The sequence below is a fragment of the Carcharodon carcharias genome, chromosome 1, assembly GCF_017639515.1.
Source record: "Carcharodon carcharias isolate sCarCar2 chromosome 1, sCarCar2.pri, whole genome shotgun sequence".
Taxonomy (NCBI): domain Eukaryota; kingdom Metazoa; phylum Chordata; class Chondrichthyes; order Lamniformes; family Lamnidae; genus Carcharodon; species Carcharodon carcharias.
This window is the reverse complement of record NC_054467.1, coordinates 215,566,205-215,586,773: the sequence shown is the minus strand read 5'-3', so window position 1 is coordinate 215,586,773 and position 20,569 is coordinate 215,566,205. Positions and strand designations below refer to the sequence as shown.

The 20,569-nt window shown below is 41.5% G+C and overlaps 1 protein-coding gene across 5 annotated transcripts in view; it reads left to right on the top strand.

The window, feature by feature from the left end:
* LOC121280757 (WD repeat-containing protein 7) overlaps positions 1-20,569 on the top strand; it is a 767,874-nt gene that overhangs the window by 481,963 nt on the left and 265,342 nt on the right. Inside the window, exon 23 of one of the 5 annotated variants that reach the window (XM_041192948.1) lies at positions 7,608-7,652. The exons of 3 other annotated variants lie outside the window; for them this stretch is intronic. In XM_041192948.1, the coding sequence (XP_041048882.1) occupies positions 7,608-7,621 (14 nt within the window). In that variant the 3' untranslated portion in view covers positions 7,622-7,652. Of the gene's footprint in view, positions 1-7,165; positions 7,233-7,607; positions 7,653-20,569 lie in introns of those variants that run through there. One more of the 5 variants, XM_041192955.1, reaches the window with a different exon arrangement.

The window sequence follows — 20,569 nt, the reverse complement described above, 5'->3', positions numbered from 1 at the left end:
AATATTAAACTGAAAGAAAAGGTTGACTCAGGTGCAATGGAAAGTGGACATCCACTGGACTGGAAAGCTATCCAAAAAACAAAGGGTACATTTATTAATTAATAAGTGCAAAAAGGAACTAGAAAAAGTGAATGTTTCAGATAAATTTATTCGACTGGAGTTTGCTGAAAAAAAAAAATTAGTGTGTAAGCATGTAAAAGGTGTTAGAAATCTGGAACTTTGTTCCCAAAAATGCTGTGGTTGTTGGATTTATTGAAATCTTTGTGACTGAGATCAATAGATTTTTGTTCGGTAAGGGTATCGAGGGATATGGAGTAAAGGCAGGTAAATTAGCTGTGACCTGATTGCAAGCTGGGCCAAGTTCAAGGGACTGAGAATGGCCTTCTGTTGTTCCAGTGTTTCGGGGATTCTTGCTAACATTCCTGAGCTGATTCATAGCGGCCAAATAATTGGAAATTGCTATTCATTTCTTAAAAAGTAAGACCTTCATAACTGAATTATAATAGTCTTCCTCAAAAGTAGTGTAAACTTGGTTTCTGCAATTTATTTAAGCAAGAGGTATCAGGATTTGTTTTTATTTAATGTCATAAGCTTAATGCTTTATTATTAGGTCACTTAAGTTGTACATTTATATCCTAATTTAATACTTCTATCGCATGTAAAGCTGACCCTTATCTGACCTAATTGGGTGCAAGCATAAAAATCTCTTCAGTCTTGTACATTTAATATTCCTCCACAGGATGTGGGCATCGCTGGCTAGGCCAGCATTTATTGCCCATCCCTAACTGCCCTTGAGAAGTTGGTGGTGAGCGACCTTCTTGAACTGCTGCAGTCCATGTGGTATAGGTACACCCACAGTGCCGTTAGGGAAGGAGTTCCAGGATTTTGACTCAAAGACAGTGGAGGAATGGCAATATAGTTCCATGTGAGGATGGTGTGTGGCTTGGAGGGGAACTTGCAGCTGGTGGTATTCCCATGCATCTGCTGCCTTGTCCTTCTGGTTGGTAGAGACCAAGGGTTTGGAAGTTGTTGTCTAATATTGCATCTTTAGTTTTGGATCCAGCTCAGATTGATGGGATGAAATAATCATGTCTGCTCACTGGGCTACATTAAATGGCTGATTGAGCAAAACGATTTGATTCAGGTTAGAGGAACCTTGACTCTGTTTTCACTGTGTTACGGCTGATTTGGAATTGGGTGTATTTTGCATTCCTTCAAAGTTTGCCTTACTTTAGAATTTAAAACCTTGGCTTATGGCTCTTCTCCCTCTCAAACCTAATTGCGATGAAAGTGGGTGACCATTCTGTTCCCTAGCACTGACACTTGTTGCCATGAACACAAAAGGTAGGCAATGACCATCTCCAACACAGACAGCATTACCTCTCTGGCTATTCAGTGGTATTAGCATCGCCAAATCCCCCACCATCCTGAGCGTTGCCATTGACCAGAAATTGAACTGGATCAGTCACATAAATGTTGTGACTACTGAAGCAGGTCAGAGACTGTGTATTCTGCAGTGAGTGGCTCACATATAGATTCCCTAAAGCTCTACAACCTATAAGGCATAGATCAGGGGCAGAATTTTCTGCCTGTCGGGCGGGCTGGCCTGACCCAATCTCCGGCAGGCGGGGAGCCAAGCCTCGCCTCCATTTTACGTGGGTGGGCAAATTAAGGCCCACCCAGCATAGCACTTCCCGTGCGGGTGGGGGGGGATTCCCCAAAAGCGAGAGTGCGCTCATTCGTGCATGCGCAAGAAAGAGCGCACATTTCCTTGAGGCTAAGTGCTGCCTCAGGGAGATCGCTTACACTCTGCAAAATGTTAAAAATAGAGAAAAAAAAATTCCCTAACATGTCCCCCTCATGTGACAATGTTACATAAGATGGGACATGTTCATCATATACATACTAACTTTATTAAAATGTTTAAAACCCTGCATGAAACCTCATCCCGCCGCTGGATGAGGTTTCATGTTGTATTTATTAGCCACCAGAGATCCTAGCCTGCCCGCCAACATTAAGGTTGGACGGGCAGGTCCTTTAATTGTTTTAATAATCCTGTCAATGGCCTCAATTTACAGGTCGGCAGGCACACAGCTGATTTTACTGTGCCCCCGCCTTCCTGAAAGTTTAAATGGGGCGGGGTGATGTCGGGGGTTCCCTCCAACGTCATCCCGCATTATTTTATGCGTCGGCGAGCGGGCCCCGCCCCCTGCTCGCTGACGGCAAAATTCTGCCCCCGGAATGTGATGGACAAGTCTACACTTGCCTAGATGGGTACAGTTCCAACAATACTTGAGCGGTTTGACACAATCCCAGACAAAGCAGCCCATTTGATCGGGTTAACCTATTCATAAGCATAAATATCGACTTTGCTCCATCAGTGTACAGTGGGTGCTGTATGTGCTATTTACAGGATGCACTGCAGAAACTTGCTAAGGCTGATTTGGCAGCACCTGCCAAATCCACAATATCAACCACCATGAAGAACAAGGGAACACCATCATCTCCAAGGTTCTTCCAAACTACATACCATAATGACTTGGGCACATAACACAAATCCTTCATTGTCACTTGCTCAGAATCCTGTAACTTCTGACCCATCAGAATTGTGAAAGAATGCAAACCAACTACAGCAGTTAAAAAGGAAGGCCTACCACCATCATCTAATGGGCAATGAATGCTGGCCTTGTCATCAATGCCTGCATCACATTAATTTAAAAGACAACAAAATCTATATTCAGTGAAAGACGCTTTTAAATCACTCTGTTGCAAGATCCTTGCTGTCTGTTCATGCATTGTTTTGCTGAGTGAGTTTATCATGTGTATTAAGCACTGGGGCAGCCCAGTTTCATAAAAGTGTTCTACAAGAAGTTGGTGCTCCTTATTTAACCATAAGGAGATGATTTAATACATTTGGTGTGCAACATTGATTCCAGCAGAAGAGTTCAATCCAATGTATGGCATGGTGCACTTGTAGTGCAAAATGAACATGCAGTTGCTGGATGTTTAGGCACTCGTTTTGTTCATTTAAACTATGTACCGCGCAATACAATTTTTAAGCCTTGGTATCTTGCTGGAATAAGAGCATCTATTTATCAAAAAAACAATTGTCTAATCACGCAGCAACTATCATCCTTGCAGGGTAGCAGTGGAGGGAAGAATAGATAAGATTACTTTAGAATTGAGTTGGCTCCAAAATGATCCACTGTTCATTGGTGGATTGGATCATCTCCATGGTCAACTTAGATATCTGAATCCTATGTCAGTTATGCCTGAAGAACTCCAGTGCATTATTGCTGGTTGCTCAGTTGGCCTCACTCATTCATGGAACCTTGAGGGGTAGAACTGTTAATGGAGAGTTGCATTTTACCCCCTTGGCTCCAACTAAATGTGCAGGCAAGTATCATAATACATTGCATGATCCTAGTTGGGTAAAGAGCAGGAAACTTAAACCATGCCATGTGCCGAAAAGCTGAGTGGTTTCAAATGATTGAACACTGACAGGACCTCCAGCAGGACAGGTCCCTAAGCCTCGGAAAGTTTCAAACAACATTTGTCTAATCAGTATAATTGAAGCAGCCTCTTATCTCCAGTTTTAAATCCCACCCTCCATTTGAGCATAGCACCTACAGCAGTATCTTCTATTTCAGAATAAAACTGGATATTCCAAAACTCCAGCTGCTTGTGAACAGTTTAATTTGCAGTCCCTTTACATATGTGCATGCAATATTGAAATGCTTGCATACAAGATACTATCAGAGAACAGTATATGCTTATTGGCTGTGTAGGTAGTATCAATAAATTTCTAATTCCCTTTGTCCTATTAGACATGGCTACTTCAAGTTGGTCTGCATTAGAATTAATTTAAATCAACTTCATAAAATTTCAGTCACAACACAGGAGAAGAATACAGCCAATAAAATTCAATGGTTAAATGAAGCAATCAAAAGAATAGTGTCCCGTTGACATTGCCTTTTATAATTACTAGCCACATTTGAGCTTCCTATTATGCTCATTATTGTTCACTGCATCAAAATTCAAAGCTTTCTTTTGCACTCCAATTGGCACTGACAAAATTCTATAGAAATGCACATGCTGACCCTGGTTGACTCGCGACATTAATCTTTGTTGACCTTACACATGGTTCATGAGCTATTTAATTATAAAATGATGCCACCCATTGAGCTTCTCATTACTGATGTGCCAAATGACATCTACAATGTGGGTCATACACCTTTTTGTTGAAAAATAACAGCCATCTAAAATTGATCCACTTAAAAAGCTGCCCTATGTTAAAAAGCTGTTTAGTTAAATTTCAGGCAGCTGTTAATTTTTTTTGACCCTCCCTAAAATATTTAATACTGTAAGTGTTTAATATCTGATGTACCAGACAGAATGGCTTAACTCCAGATCTTGCAACTGTCGCACAAATTGAATGTAAAAATGTGCTTGATTGCGATTGAACTTCTGTATGGAAATGTATTTTTTTACAGATTAGCCTGCACATTTAAACATAAAGGCAGTTTAAATTGAAAATGGCCATGGAGTAAATCACTGCTTCATGATTATTGCAATAAATGTGTCATGTTTTGTTTCATATTTTTGCTTTTCTTACTGTTCATACTTTTTTAAAGTAACCCCCTAATCTCATTAGCCTGGTACTAAATCTTGTTACTCATCCTGTAGAGAATTGGATGTATTAGTTGATCCCATCATCTACCCATCTGTGTCTGCCTGCAACAAAATGGGAGAAGCCACTTAACTCAAGCGGGGCTTTTTTTTTAATACATTCACAGGATGTGGGCTTTGCTGGCTGGGCAAGCATTTAATACCCATCCCTAGTTGCCCATGGGAAGGTGGTGGCAAGAAGCCTTCTTGAACCGCTGCAGTCCATGTGGTGTGGGTACACCCACAGTGCTGTTAAGGGAATTCCAGGAATTTTGGCCCAGCAACAGCAAAGGAACAGTGATATATTTCCAAGTCAGGATGGTGAGTGACTTGGAGGTGGTGTTCTCATCTATCTACTGCCCTTGTCCTTCTAGATAGGGGGGTGGTCCTGGGTTTGGAAGGTGCTGTCGAAGGAGCCTTGGTGAATTCCTGCAGTGCATCTTGTAGATGGTACACACTGCTGCCACTGTGTGTCGGTGGTGGAGGGAGTGGATGTTTTTGGATGTGATGCCAATCAAGTGCTGCTTTGTCCTGGACGGTGTCCAGCTTCTCGAGTGTTGTGGGAGTTGCACTCATCCAGGCAAGTGGGGAGTATTCCATCACTCTCCTGATTTGTGCCGTGTGGATGGTGGACAGGCTTTGGGGAGTCAGGAGGTGAGTTACACATCATGGGATTCCTTGTCTTGATCTGCTCTTGTAGCCACAGTATTTAAATGGCTGGTCCAGTTCAGCTTCTAGTCAATGGTAACCCCCAGGATGTTGATATTGGGGGATTCAGTGATGGTAATGCCGTTGAACATCAAGGGGTGATGGTTAGATTCTCTCTTTTTGGAGATGGTCATTGCCTGACACTTGTGTGGCGCGAATGTTACTTGCCACTTGTCAGCCCAAGCCTGGATATTGTCCAGGTCTTATTGCATTTGGACATGGACTGCTTCAGCATCTGAGGAGTTGCGAATGGTGCTGAACATTGTACAATCATCAGTGAACATCTGCACTTCTGACCTTATGATGGAAGGAAGGTCATTGATGAAGCAGCTGAAGATGGTTGGGCCAATAAAACTACCCTGAGGAACTCCTGCATTGAGGTCCTGGAGCTGAGATGACTGACCTCCAACGACCACAACCATCTTCCCTTGTGCTAGGTATGACTCCAACCAGTGGAGAGTTTCCCCCCCTGATTCCCATTGACTCCAGTTTTTCTAGGGCTCCTTGATGCCATTCTTGGTCAAATGCTGCCTTGATGTCAAGAGCAGTGACTCTTACCTCACCTTGGGAGTTCAGCTCTTTTGTCCTTGTTTGAACCAAGGCTGTAATGAGGTCGGGAGATGAGTGGCCCTGAGTGGAGCTGAGGTCGGAACCCAAACTGGGCGTCACTGAGCAGGTTATTGCTAAGCAAGTGCCGCTTGATTGCACTGTTGATGACCCCTTCCATCACTTTACTGATGATCGAGAGTAGACTGATGGGGCAATACTTGGCTGGGTTGGATTTGTCCTGCTTTTTATGTACAGGACATACCTGGGCAATTTTCCACATAGCCGGGTAGATGCCCATGTTGTAGCTATACTGGAACAGCCTGACTAGGGGTGCAGCAGGACACTCCCAGAATTTTATAAGCACATGAGATCACAAGATTATAACCTTTCCTTTTGAAACTGGAATTAATTTGATAAAAATAAAAACCGCAGTGTCACTGAAATTCTTGATAAATATCGTTGAAAAGCGAGTTCATGCGTGCCATTCTCACCGTGTTTTCTTGATTTGTGTTGTGAATCCTTACAGTGTTCTATTCCTTGACTTGGCTTCAATGTGAAGCACAGAAGCCTGATCCTTTACTAAATCTCAGGTGTCACATTTTGGGGAGATGTTAAACAGACAGAAAGAAATCTGACAAAGAGATGCTTCTCAGCTGCAGTTGTGCAATAACTTTGTGGGCTCAGAATGGAATTGGCAGAATCTTGGAAGCAGATCTGTTGAAGGATATCTGTCCCAGTGTCTGGGGTTATGTTGGGGAGAAGAAAGCAGTATGAATTGAAAAATCTTATATATCAAGCAATATATAAACCTCTAAAATGCAGACATAGCAAATCAAATCGTAAATATCACTGCATCCCTATCACGTAGAAAGGTCTTAAAAGAGACTTCCCACCATGCAAACAAACTTTGTTGAACAGTGCCTTGGTGTCAACCCATCTCTCTTATTATGAACAGCCAGAATGTGATATTTTTTCCAAAATTATCTGTCAGGGAGCATCATTCTCACCTCTGAGCAATGATTGATCATTCATTTTGTTTACCATTTGTGGGGCATTGCTGTATACAAACTGACTACCATATTTGTCTACATGACAACAATGTCTTCAAAAATAATCCTTTGGATGTGAAATATGATTTGAAAATTGAAAGTGGGTGTCCTGAGTTGTGATGAATGCAAGTTCATTTGTTTGTCTTTTTAATACTTAACAAACAACCCCTCTATTCTACATTTTTCTACAGAAGGACCATAAAATGTCTGCTGAATTTCCGCTCTTAGTTAAAGACAGAATTTAAAGAGAAGTATTAAAGGATAGCAATTTATGTGTCAGTGTGTTAGCTGTTTCCTCATATCCTAAACTTTGCTGTTATAGGTTTTGATATCTTTGTGCACTCCACAATTAAATATATACTTACAATGCTGCCAGTTGTTCTGAATCTTTAGAAATATTTAAATGATATTCTGCAATTAGAAATTGAAAGAAAATGTTGGAAAGAAAATGTGGTACAAACTCTTTCTCAACTTTGTTGATGTTTTATCATAAGTACAGCTAGCCATGTTGCAAAGTTAATCCATACCCCGGGTACATCATTTTTTTTTTTACTTGACTGTCCTGTTGTATTTTAGATTGCCTAACTGAAAATTCTATTGGAATAAAACCAGTATTTTTTTTTGAAAATGTAGCATTGATCATTTGATTCATTGAGACTGCAACCCCGGCATCTACCCGACTATGTGGAAGATTATCCAGATATGCCCTGTGCACGAAAAGCAGGACAAACCCAACCCAGCCAATTACCGCTCCATCAGTCTCCTCTTGATCATCAGTAAAGTGATGGATGGGTCATCAACAATGCTATCAAGCAGCACCTGCTTAGCATTAGCCTGCTCAGTGACACCCAGTTTGGGTTCCGCCAGGGCTGCTCAGCTCCTGACCTCATTACTTCCTTGGTTCAAATATGGACAAAAGAACTGATCTCTCAAAGTGAGGTGAAAGTGACTGCTCTTGACATCAAGGCTGCATTTGTGGCATCAAGGAGCCCCAGCAAAACTGGAGTCAATGGGAATCAGGGGGAAAACTTTCCACTAGTAGGAGTCATAACTAGCACAAAAGAAGATGGTTGTGGTTGTTGAAGGTCAGTCATCTGAGCTCTAGGACATCACTGCAGGAGTTCCTCATGGTAGTTTTATCGACCCAGCCATCTTCAGCTGCTTCATCAATGGTCAGAAGTGGGGATGTTCGCTGATGATTGTACAATGTTCAGCACCATTTGCGACTCCTCAGATGCTGAAGCAGTCCATGTCCAAATACAGCAAGACCTGGACAATATCCAGGCTTGGGGTGGCAAGTAACATTTGCGCCACACAAGCGCCAGGCATTGACCATCTCCAACAAGAGAGAATCTAACCATCCATCGCCCTTGACGTTCAGTGGCATTATCATCACTGAAGCCCCCACTATCTACTTGCTGGGGGGGGTTACCATTGGCCAGAAATTAAATTGGACTAGCCATATAAATAAATGGCTACAAGAGTGGGAGAGTGGGTCAAAGGCTAGGAATCCTGCATGTAACGGTATTACATTTGAATAAAGGCAACTACAGAGGCATGAGGGAGGACCTGGCCAAAATTGACTGGGAGAGGAGCCTAGCAGGAAAGACAGTGGAATAGCATTGGCAGGAGTTTCTGGGAGTAATTTGGGAGACATAGTAAAAATTCATCCCTAGGAAGAAGAAGCATACTAAAGGGAGGACAAGGCAACCATGGCTGACAAGCGAAGTCAGGGAAAGCATAAAAGCTAAAGAGAAAGCATACAATGCGGCGAAGAGCAGTGGGAAACCAGGGGATTGGGAAGCCTACAAAGACCAACAGAGGACAACTAAAAAAGAAATAAGGAGGGAGAAGATTAAATATGAGGGCAAACTAGCCAGTAATATAAAATAAGATTGCAAGAGTTTTTTTAGTTATATAAAAGTTAAGAGAGAGGCAAAAGTGGATATTGGGCTGCTGGAAAATGACGCTGGAGAAGTAGTAGTGGGGAACAAAGAAATGGCAGAGGAACTGAATAGGTACTTTGTGTCAGTCTTCACGGTGGAAGACATGAGTGACATCCCCAAATATCAAGAGAGTCAGGGGGTAGAAGTGAGTATGGTGGCCATTATCAAGGAGAAGGTGCTAGGAAAGCTGAAAGGTCTGAAGGTGGATAACTCACCTGGACCAGATGGATTACACCCCAGAGTTCTGAAGGAGATAGCTGAAGAGATAGTGAAGGTATTAGTGGTGATCTTTCAGGAATCACTGGAGTCAGGGAGGGTCCCAGAGGACCGGAAAATCACTAATGTAACCCCCCTGTTTAAGAAGAGAGTGAGGCAAAAGATGGGAAATTACAAGCCAATTAGCCTGACCTCGGTCATTGATAAGATTTTAGAGTCCATTATTAAGGATGAGATTTCAGAATACTTGGAAGTGCATGATAAAATAGGGCAAAGTCAGCATGGTTTCATCAAGGGGAGGTCATGCCTGACAAATCTGTTAGAATTCTTTGAGGAGGTAACAAGTAGGTTAGATAAAGGAGAGCCAATGGATGTTATCTACTTGGACTTCCAGAAAGCCTTTGACAAGTTGCTGCACAGGAGGCTGCTCAGTAAGATAAGAGCCCATGGTGTTAGAGGCAAGTTATTAGCATGGATAGAAGATTGGCTGTCTGGCAGGAGGCAGAGAGTGGGGATAAGGGGCTTCTTCTCAGGATGGTGGCCGGTGACTAGTGGAGTTCCGCAGGGGTCAGTGTTGGGACCACAACTTTTCACTTTATACATTAATGATCTAGATGAAGGAACTGAGAGCATTCTGGCTAAGTTTGCAGATGATACAAAGATAGGTGGAAGCAGGTAGTATTGAGGAGGTAGGGAGGCTGCAGAAGGATTTGGACAGGTTAGGAGAATGGGCAAAGAAGTGGCAGATGGAATACAACGTGGGCTGTGTGAGGTCATGCACTTTGGTAGGAAGAATAGAGGCATGGACTATTTTCTAAATGGGCAGAGAATTCAGAAATCTGGAGTGCAAAGGGACTTGTGAGTCCTAGTCCAGGATTCTCTTAAGGTTAACTTGCAGGTTGAGTCGGTAGTTAGGAAGGCAAATGCAATGTGGCATTTATTTCGAGAGGACAAGAATATAAAAGCAGGGATGTGCTGCTGAGGCTTTATAAGGCTCTGGTTAGACCACATTTATAATATTGTGAGCAATTTTGGGCCCCGTATCTCAGGAAGGATGGCACTGGAGAGGGTCCAGAGGAGGTTCACGAGAATGATCCCAGGAATGAAAGGCTTAACATATGAGGAACATTTGAGGACTCTGAGTCTATACTCGATGGAGTTTAGAAGGATGAGGTGGCATCTGATTGAAACTTCCAGAATACTGAAAGGCCTGGATAGAGTGGACATAGGGAAGATGTTTCCATTAGTAGGAGAAACTAGGACCCGAGGGCACAGCCTCAGAGTAAAGGGAAGACCTTTTAGAACAGAGATGACGAGAAACTTCTTTAGCCAGAGAGTGGTGAATCTATGGAATTCATTGCCACAGAAGGCTGTGGAGGCCGGGTCAATGAGTGTATTTAAGACCGAGATAGATAGGTTCTTGATTGGTAAGAGGATCAAAGGTTACAGGGAGAAGGCAGGAGAATGGGGTTGAGAAACTTATCAGTCATGATTGAATGGCGGAGCAGACTCGATGGGCCGATTGGCCTAATTTCTGCTCCTATGTCTTATCCCATGAATGAATAAAAAAAAGTTATTTCAACTGCGCTATATATGTTCAAATCAAAGAGATGCAAGAAAATGAAATGGTAACAAAGGATTGTTTGAAGTATAAAATGCTTTACTATGCTGTGTTCAGTCCTTATATCTTATTCCTTGTATTGGTGCCATGGTGAGCTATACTCAGCCTTCCATGTTCAAATTGTGTAACTTTGACTTAAGTGCTGTATTTTAGTTTGAATTATGAGGGCAGACTTGGAGAATGCAAATTCAAAGTGAAGTCCTGACTGAGTGTAGCTATTAAAAAGACATTTCTAATTCTCTTCGCCAACTCAGAAGTTTCTAAAAGATGTACATTCAGCCTTGATCCCTGTTAATTTGATCCCATGAAAAATTGCACTTACGAGTTGTAACCCAAACTCTTTATAAATAAAACTGAATTGTTTTGAAGTTTGGTGCTAAATGATTATTAATGGGATAATATATTTGAAGGCTGTGTAGTGTAGTTTAAAGCCATTTTTCAAAGAATAATTACAACAAAGGTTTACGATTTTCTGTAACTATAATTATGCAAATTATGTTCAACTGGTATAGTATTCCTTTTGTTTGCTTGCTAAACCCTTGTTGGCACATTGAAAGATTTTTTTGCATGTGGGTATACTAAACTCTGCTTTGCGCTCTTTGTTCCCCTTTTCTCTCAGTGATGGGTAACTGACAGAGAATTACGATAGCTAAGCCTCAGGGCATGTTATTACGGAGGATAAATAGGGTGTTCAGGGTTCTTTTGTGTCCTGTTAAGGAGACTGGGGCCCCATGAAATCTGATTATCTGTTTCGCAAAATTAAATTTTGAACCACTATGACTATCGAATGTGTGGGACATCAGTGTGCCTCAGTGCATATTTTTAGTCATCTGGGATAGTTATCCTTGCATGCATTCGAGATTTGTCTGCTGCCATTGTTCTTCCTGTTTCTCAGTGATGCTATGGATCATCCTGTGGTGAAAATCCTTAAGAAAGATTATGATTGGCTTATTGGAACAGGGAGTTATTAAAAATCTAATACAAGCCTTTCTAGCAGCTGTAACAAATTAGGAGAAACAATTTATTTTGCTCGTAGAATGTGAGTCCTGTAAAGTATGCACAATCTTTTAATACAGTAATTGAATGAGATCCACAGACCCTGCTGGTCAGTACTTAATGATGATATTCTTTGTAACTGAGATACCAATAGTCAGAAAGTTGCTGCGTGCTATTTCTTTGTTGTTCAGTTTGATGCTTGCATATTTTCTATTCTCTGGCTAAGCTCTTCCAGTAATGATTTTCCCTCATATTAGCCCCGAAACATGTATGGTATTTTAGCTAGTTATTCTAGAGACATAATATTGTAATGTATCTTCTCTAACTATAATGTTTAAAAACCAAAATTCATGTAAATAAATATATTGTAATGAAATTATTAGATTGATGTTACAAATGAGAATTTTGAAGGCATTGTGAAAGGAAGATGTTTTGCTGGGCCCTAACAGAATTTTGCTATTGGTAAGCGATTAAATATTGAATAGTTTAAAAAGGTTGCTAAATCACCTTGTGTTTCTTTTCTAAGTTTCAGTTTGTGTGCTTGTCAATAGCTTTGACTGGAGAGTGCTGATCAGGAACATGAGTACACAAATCACATGTTCTAGTAAATGACTTGCCGATAATCTTTAAAATCTTCCTAAAAGATATGCTGTGTGAAGAATGTTTTCAACTGGTCAGTTATTGGGTGAGGAGGGAAACCGGACTGAAACTATTGTTTTAGCTGGAAATGTGCTAACATTTGCAGTCTTATATTTAACAAAGCTGGTTGACTGTTAAATGGACAACAAAATATACCTGGTAATGTTATTGCAGGGTTCTGATGTCATAAGCCAACAAAACCTGACGTATTTAGAATGGTCATCTGGCCCTGTTACTCAAGATGAGACGGCAGTTTCAAAGTCACTTTTGTGATATTTCTACAATATCTAGTGCTGGTTTACAGAGTATTTGTTTAGATTTTGGAGCTGTTTTGTTGCTTTAAGTAACTGTCACTGTAAACATGAATGACAATTGCGCTCCCAACGAGTGATCCATTTTGCCAAATTGCTGTGAGAAGCAGTGTTCATTCAGCTGAGTAAAAATAGGTGGTGACTTGTTGGCCTTCTGCAGAGAATAAAAATATGAGATACGCTCAGCAGGAAACCACATCAAAGGTAAGGTTTACCTGAGGGGAGATAAAGGAAAAATGGTAGGGAAGCCATCGTATTAATTGGCAAAGAAAAAATGATGCATATTCCGGACAAAATAAAAGAGTGGAGTAAATCCAATACAATATAAAAAACAAGCGAAGAGGAGCAAATGGATTGAAAGAGAGTTGAATTTATGACGCAGGGAATTCAATAATACCATGTTGTTTTCAACAGTGAATTACAAGGAGCTTGATTCCTTGTGTATATTGTAAGATAATAAAATCAGTCTCCTCACGCAATATGTCCCCATTTGTGCACTGCTGTCTTTTTTTGGTGCTGCTACATGGTATAATTCAAACTAAGGACAAGTTGGGACTTTATCATTGACAGAATTCCAAGGAAAATTGTATATATAAGTCTGCTGTCCTCCATGTTTATCATTTTATTAAGTTGGTATGAACCTGAGAAGCATTGACTGAATTTAGTTTATTTGTAATTATTTTAACATTTTTTTTTACTGACTTAAGAAATATTTTAAGCCTTTTTGGAATTGTATTTTTATTCTTTCAAACTGGCTACAGAGAGCACGTTTCAGTTTTATATATAGGATAACTATTGTGGTTAAAAACAATGTATTATTTTTGTCCAGTAATTTCACATAATATGAAACAAATGCAAATTGAATGTTGATATTTATTGTAAAGGGAATAGAATATAAAATTAGGGACATTTTACTGCAGCTGTACAGGGCATTGGTGAGACCTCATCCACAGTACTGTGTACAGTTTTGGTCTCCTTACTTGAGAAAGTATATAATTGCATTTGAAGCAATTCAGAGAAAGTTCGCTTGACTCATTCCTGGAATTAAGGGCTTATCTAATGAAGAAAGATTGTACAGGTTGGGCCTATACCCATTGGAATTTAGAAGAATGAGAAGTGATCTTATTGAAATGTATAAGATGCTGAGGGAACTTGTAGGGTGGATACCGGGAGGATGTTTCCTCTCATGACGTAGACTAGAACTAGGGGAAACAGTTTAAGAATAAGAGATCTCCCATTTAAGATGGAAATGAGGAGAATTTTATTCTTGGAGGGTCATCAGTCTGTGGCATTCTCTTTTCTAGAAAGTGGAGGAGGTCGGATCATTTATGTTATTCAAGGCTGAGTTAGATAGACTTTTGATAGACAAGGGAGTCAAGGGTTATGGGTAGACAGGAAGATGGAGTTAAGACCATAACCAGGTCAGCCATGATCTTATTGAATGACGGAGCTCAAAGGGCTGAATGGCCCACTCCTGCTTTTAAGTCCTATGCAACTATGAACTCTTCCAGCAAAAAATGCAATGTTAAGCAGAAACTACTAATTGGAGGGTAGAAACAAATGTATAGGAACTTATAAGTATTTTCAAGGCTCTAACACAAGAAATATTGAGCTACTCAAGAATTGCAATATTTGCAACCCCACTTTCTTGCTTCAGTCTTTTATGCAAAATAGGGTTATTTCACTGTAACATGCAAAAAATCTTGCATTTATTCAGTACCTTTAACATTATAAGAGCTCCAAAGCACTTCACATGAGTGTAATCAAATGAAATATGACTCCAAGCCGCAAAAAGAGATATTAGGCCAAGCGGGTAACAAAGGTAGGTTTTAAAGAGTGTCTTAAAGGAGGGTAAAGAGGCTGAAAGGCTTAAGATATAAACTCTATAGTTTAGGGTTTAAGCATAAAGGCAAGGCTTCCACTGGTGAGATAAAGGAAATCAGGTGGGCCAAAGAAGCCAGAGGTGGAAGAATGCAGATTTCCTGGAGGGTTGTGGGGCTGAAGAAGGTCACAAAGGAAAGGGTGAGCCCATAGAGAGATTTGAACATGGGGATGGGGATTTCCAATTTGAGGTAATGTTGAACTGGGGAGCCAACTAATGACGCTGAGCCAAGGGCAGATGGGTGAAAGGGACTCGGTGGGAGTTAGGATATGTGTAGCAGAGTTTTGAATGAGCTGAAATGTACAGAGGTCGAAAGATGGGAGGCATAGGATTGGCCAGGTCTGGAGGTAACGAAAGTGGATGATGGTTTTAGCAGCAGATTGGCTGAGGTAGGAGTAGAGTTGGACAACATTATGGACATGGAGGTTGGCAACAGAATAAAATTTGGGTTGATGTCATGTGATTCGCTTTTAGGGGCTAGGACTCATCATAATACTCAGCTGGCGAAGTAGAGACATGCTGAAAATTGAATTAATCGTGCCATCCTATGAACTCCGTTTGTATACACTACTGTATATACTGTCAGTTTTATATTTCAGGATTGAGGTGACATTGACAAATTGCTTGAGTTCCACCTTTGTGGTTTATGCTACCTCAGCCTATATTTTGTTCCTTATACTACCTTTTTGTTATCCTCTATGCAAAACAGAAAGCTGCTGTTTTTTTTTATTTTTGCCCGTCACTTCCTTTACCATATGGTGATTTTGCAGTCTTAAATCCATTAAAGGGTTAATTAATGATTCATGATGGATAATTAATAATTCCTATTGAAGTACAATTTATATTTGCATCAGTGAGGCTGGCTCATTCATTCATGCATTACTTTTAGCCCCTCAAATCAAAAGAGAAATTGTATTTTTTAAAGACTGTTATCACTAAACCACTGTAACAAACACACACAATATTTGCACAGCTACAAGCCCCAATAGGGGACATGTAATGTGGGTCAGTGAGAAGGAGGTTGAAATTATACTTGTGTGCAAAAGGCCTGAGTAAATTCAGAAAAGGTTGTTCACCAGTGTAACGCAGCCTATGTTGTTTGGATCCTAGTGTATAGTAATTGTTATGTAAACCTAATTTTGTTTCTCTGTCTTTTTCATCAGAGGGAGGAGTTTTAAAGTTCATGGTTTTAACTAGATAAGTAACTAATCTTGCAGTTGTAGTTTGTGACTTCTTGCTTTTGATATTATTCATGATAGAATGTGTTTTTTTAATAAAATACATTAATTTTTAATACACAGTAGTTCAAAATTCACACTTAAGGTCTAAACAAATACTAACTGAATACTGATGAATACACACTATCTTCCAAGCAACCAACCTGTCAACCGTGAATTCAGATTAGCATAGCTGCAAATGTCCTGTGCCAGATAATGGGCTCAAAGGTTAAGAGCAAAGGATCTCAACAGTTCCAATCAGCAGTGCTTTTCCAGAGCTAATTACCTCTTTACTGTGCTGACTGTAATGTGACATGTTTATTGCCTTAACTAACAATCATTAGCTTAGCTGATGTTTTGTCAATATTAATTCGTTCATTTAAGCCAAGTCAAAGCTTAAACAAAGATGTCTGTTCTCAGAAATGGGCAGCAGAATGAGGACTGTTTGTTCTGACCACTTCATGTATAAGATGGAGAAAAAAAAACTACAAATATTTTGCTATCAGAAATAGCTTTTTTTTTCTCATCCTGTAAAGGTTTAAGATCGGTCCATATTGAAAGCAAGCATAGATTTCTGCCCTTACACAACACCTCTCTGAAATTAAATAACATTTATTGAATATTTATTATTTTCAACCACCAATAAAAGACAAGCTTTATTCCTTACCAGTTATGGATCTGGTTTTCTGTAAATTGCAAAATTGGAGAAATATACACAGTTGTGGTTTGTTCTATTTACTTTGCATTTGTGCAAAATAAATCTTGTCCAGGTATATTACGATTACTTTGTTGTGTCATAATGTGAAAGCTTGACTGCAGTTTTTTAGATGATGCAATAGAGTTTATATCTTTTGCTATTTCGTTATTGTATTTCAACCAAAGTATGAAATAATTTGGGTCTTGGAGATACTCTTGAATGTGTTTAAATCTGAACAAACCCGAGGCAAGGAGAGATTGATAGCAAAACAGATCCAGTCCATTTCCAAAAACAGCAATGGGGAGGTGATGGTGTAGTGCTATTGACGCTGGACTGGTAATCCAGAGACCTAGGGTAATGGACTAGGGACCTGGGTTTGAATCTCACTACAGCAGATGGTGGAATTTGAATTCAGTAAAAATCTGGAGTTACAAGTCATTGTTTTGTTGATTGTTGTAAAAACCCATCTGATTTTCACTCATGTCCTTGAGGGAAGGAAATCTGCCGTCCTTATCTGTTCTGGCCCATATGTGACTCCAGATCCACAGCTATGTGGTTGACTCTTAAAATGCCCTCTGAAATGGCCCAGCAAGCCACTGTGTTGTACCAAACTGCTACAAAGTCACAAAAATGGAATGAAACCAGACACCCGGCATCGACCTAGGTACCGGAAACGACAGTCTCAGTCCTGTCGACTCTGCAAAGTCCTCCTTACTGACATCTGGGGCTAGTGCCAAAATTGGGAGAGCTGTCTCATGGACTAGTCAAGCAACAGCCAGACATAGTCATCCTCACAGAATTATATCTTACAGACAATGTCCCAGACACCAGCATCACCATCCTGGATCTGCCCTGCTGGTGGGGCAGGACATACCCAGGGATGGTGATGGTGGTGGCACAGTGGTATACAGTCGGGAGCGAGTTACCCTGGGAGCCCTCAACATTTACTTCCGACCCCATGAAGTCTCATAGCATCAGGTCAAACATGGGTAAGGAAACCTCCTGTTGATTACCATGTACCGCCCTCCCTCAGCTGATAAATCAGTGCCCCTTCATGTTGAACGCCACTTGGAGGAAGCACTGAGGGTGGCAAGGGCGCAGAATGTACTCTGTGTGGGCGACTTCACTGTCCATCACCAAGGCTGGCTCGGTAGCACTGCTATTGACCAAGCTGACCGAGTCCTAAATGACATAGCTGCTAGACTGGGTCTGCAGCAGATGGTGAAAGAACCAACAAGAGGTGGAAACATACTTGACCTCATCCTCACCAACCTACCTGTTGCAGATGCATCTGTCTATGACAGTATTGTTAGGAGTGACCATCGCACAGTCATTGTGGAGATGAAATCCTGCCTTCACATTGAGGATACCTTCCATTGTGTTGTGTGGCACGACCACCGTGCTAAATGGGATAAATTTTGAACAGATCTAGCAACTCATTACTGGGCATCCATTAGGCGCTTGGGCCATCAGCAGCAGCAGAATTGTACTCGAACACAATCTATAACCCCATAGCCTGGCAAATCCCCCACTCTAACGTTCCAGTCAGGCCAGGGGATCAACCCTGATTCAGTGGAGCGTGCATGAAGGCATACCAGGAGCAGCACCAGGCAAACCTAAAAATGAGTTGTCAACCTGGTGAAGCTATAACACAGGACTACTTGCGTGCCAAACAGCATAAGCAGCAAGTGATACAGCTAAATGATTCTACAACCAACAAATCAGTTCTAAGCTCTCCAGTCCTGCCACATCCAGTCATAAATGATGGTGGACAATTAAACAGCTCACTGGAGGATGAGGCTGCACAAATCTCCCCATCCTTAATGATAGAGGAGCCCAGAACATCAGTGCAAAAGATCAGGCTGAAGCATTTGCTACAACTTCAGCCAGAAATGCCGAGTGGATGATGCATCTCGGCCACCTTCCAAGGTCCCCAGCATCACAGATGCCAATCCTCAGCCAATTTGATTCACTCCATGTGATATCGAGAAACAGCTGAAAGCACTGTAAACTGTGAAGGCTATGGGCCCTGATAATATTCCAGCAACAGGACTGGTAGGGGTCATCAACACTGCTATTGAGCAGCACTTGCTTAGCAATAACTTACTCACTGACGCACAGTTTGGGTTCCGCTAGAGCCACTCAGCTTCTGACCTCATTACAGCCTTGGTTCAAACCTAGAGAAGAGAGCTGAACTCCCGAGGTGAGATGAGAGTTATTGCCCTTGATATCAAGGCTGCAGTTGACGGAGTGTGGCATCGAGGAGCCCTAGCAAAATTGGAGTCAGTGGGAATCAGCAGTCAAACTATCCACTAGTTGGAGTCATACCTAGCACAAAAGAAGATGGTTGTGCTTGTTGGAGGTCAGTCATTTCAGCTCCAGGACATCACTGCAGGACTTCCTCAGGTAATGTTATTGATCCAATAATCTTCAGCTGCTTCAACAATGACACTCCTTCCATCATAAGTTCAGAAGTGGGGATGATCAGTGACGATTCAGCACCATTCGGGATTCCTCAGATAATGAAGCAGTCTATGTCCAAATGCAACAAGACCTGGACAATATCCAGGCTTGGGCTGACAAGTGGCAAATAACAATTGTGCCACACTAGGCATGGTGACTTAGAGGTATTGTCACTGGACTAGTATTGCAGAGACCCAGGCTAATGCTCTGGGGACCAGATGGATTACACCCCGGAGTTCTGAAGGAGATAGCTGAAGAGATAGTGGAGGCGTTAGTGGTGATCTTTCAGGAATCACTGGAATCAGGGAGGGCCGCAGAGGAGTGGAGGCAAAAGACAGGAAATTACAGGCCAATCAGCGTGACCATGGTCGTTGGTAAGATTTTAGAGTCCATTATTAACGATGAGATTTCAGAATACTTGGAAGTGCATGGTAAAATAGGGCAAAGTCAGCATGGTTTCATCAAGGGGAGGTCATGCCTGACAAATCTGTTAGAATTCTTTGAGGAGGTAATGAGCAGGTTAGACAAAGGAGAGCCAATGGATGTTATCTACTTGAACTTCCAGAAGGCCTTTGACAAGGTGCCACACAGGAGGCTGCTCAGTAAGATGGTGTTAGAGGCAAGGTACTAGCATGGATAGAAGATTGGCCGTCTGGCTTGAGGCAGAGAATGGGGATAAGGGGGTCCTTCTCAGGATGGTGGCCAGTGACTAGTGGAGTTCCGCGGGGTCAGTGTTGGGACCACAATTTTTCACTTTATACATTAATGATCTAGATGAAGGAACTGAGAGCATTCTGGCTAAGTTTGCAGATGATACAAAGATAGGTGGAGGGACAGGTAATATTGAGGAGGCGGGGAGGCTGCAGAAGGATTTGGACAGGTTAGGAGAATGGGCAAAGAAGTGGCAGATGGAATACAACGTGGGTAGTGTGAGGTCATGCACTTTGGTAGGAAGAATAGAAGCATGGACTATTTTCTAAATGGGGAGAGAATTCAGAAATCTGGAGTGCAAAGGGACTTGGGAATCCGAATCCAGGATTCTCTTAAGGTTTACTTGCAGGTTGAGTTGGTAGTTAGGAAGGCAAATGCAATGTGCCATTTATTTTGAGACGACTAGAATATAAAAGCAGGGATGTGCTGCTGAGGCTTTATAAGGCTCTGGTTAGACCACATTTAGAATATTGTGAGCAATTTTGGGCCCCATGTTTCAGGAAGGATGTGCTGGCCCTGGAGAGGGTCCAGAGGAGGTTCATGAGAACTATCCCAGGAATGAAAGGCTTAACATATGTGGAACGTTTGAGGACTCTGGGTCTATACTCGATGGAGATTAGAAGGATGAGGGGGCATCTGATTGAAACTCACGAAATACTGAAGGGCCTGGATAGAGTGGATGTGGGGAAGATGTTTCCATTAGTAGGAGAGACTAGGACCTGAGGGCACAGCCTCAGAGTAAAGGGAAGACTTTTTAGAACAGAGATGAGGAGAAACATCTTTAGTCAGAGAGTGGTGAATCTATGGAATTCATTGACACACAAAGCTGTGGAGGCCAGGTCATTGAGTGTTTTTAAGACCGAGATAGATAGGTTCCTGATTGGTAAGGGGATCAA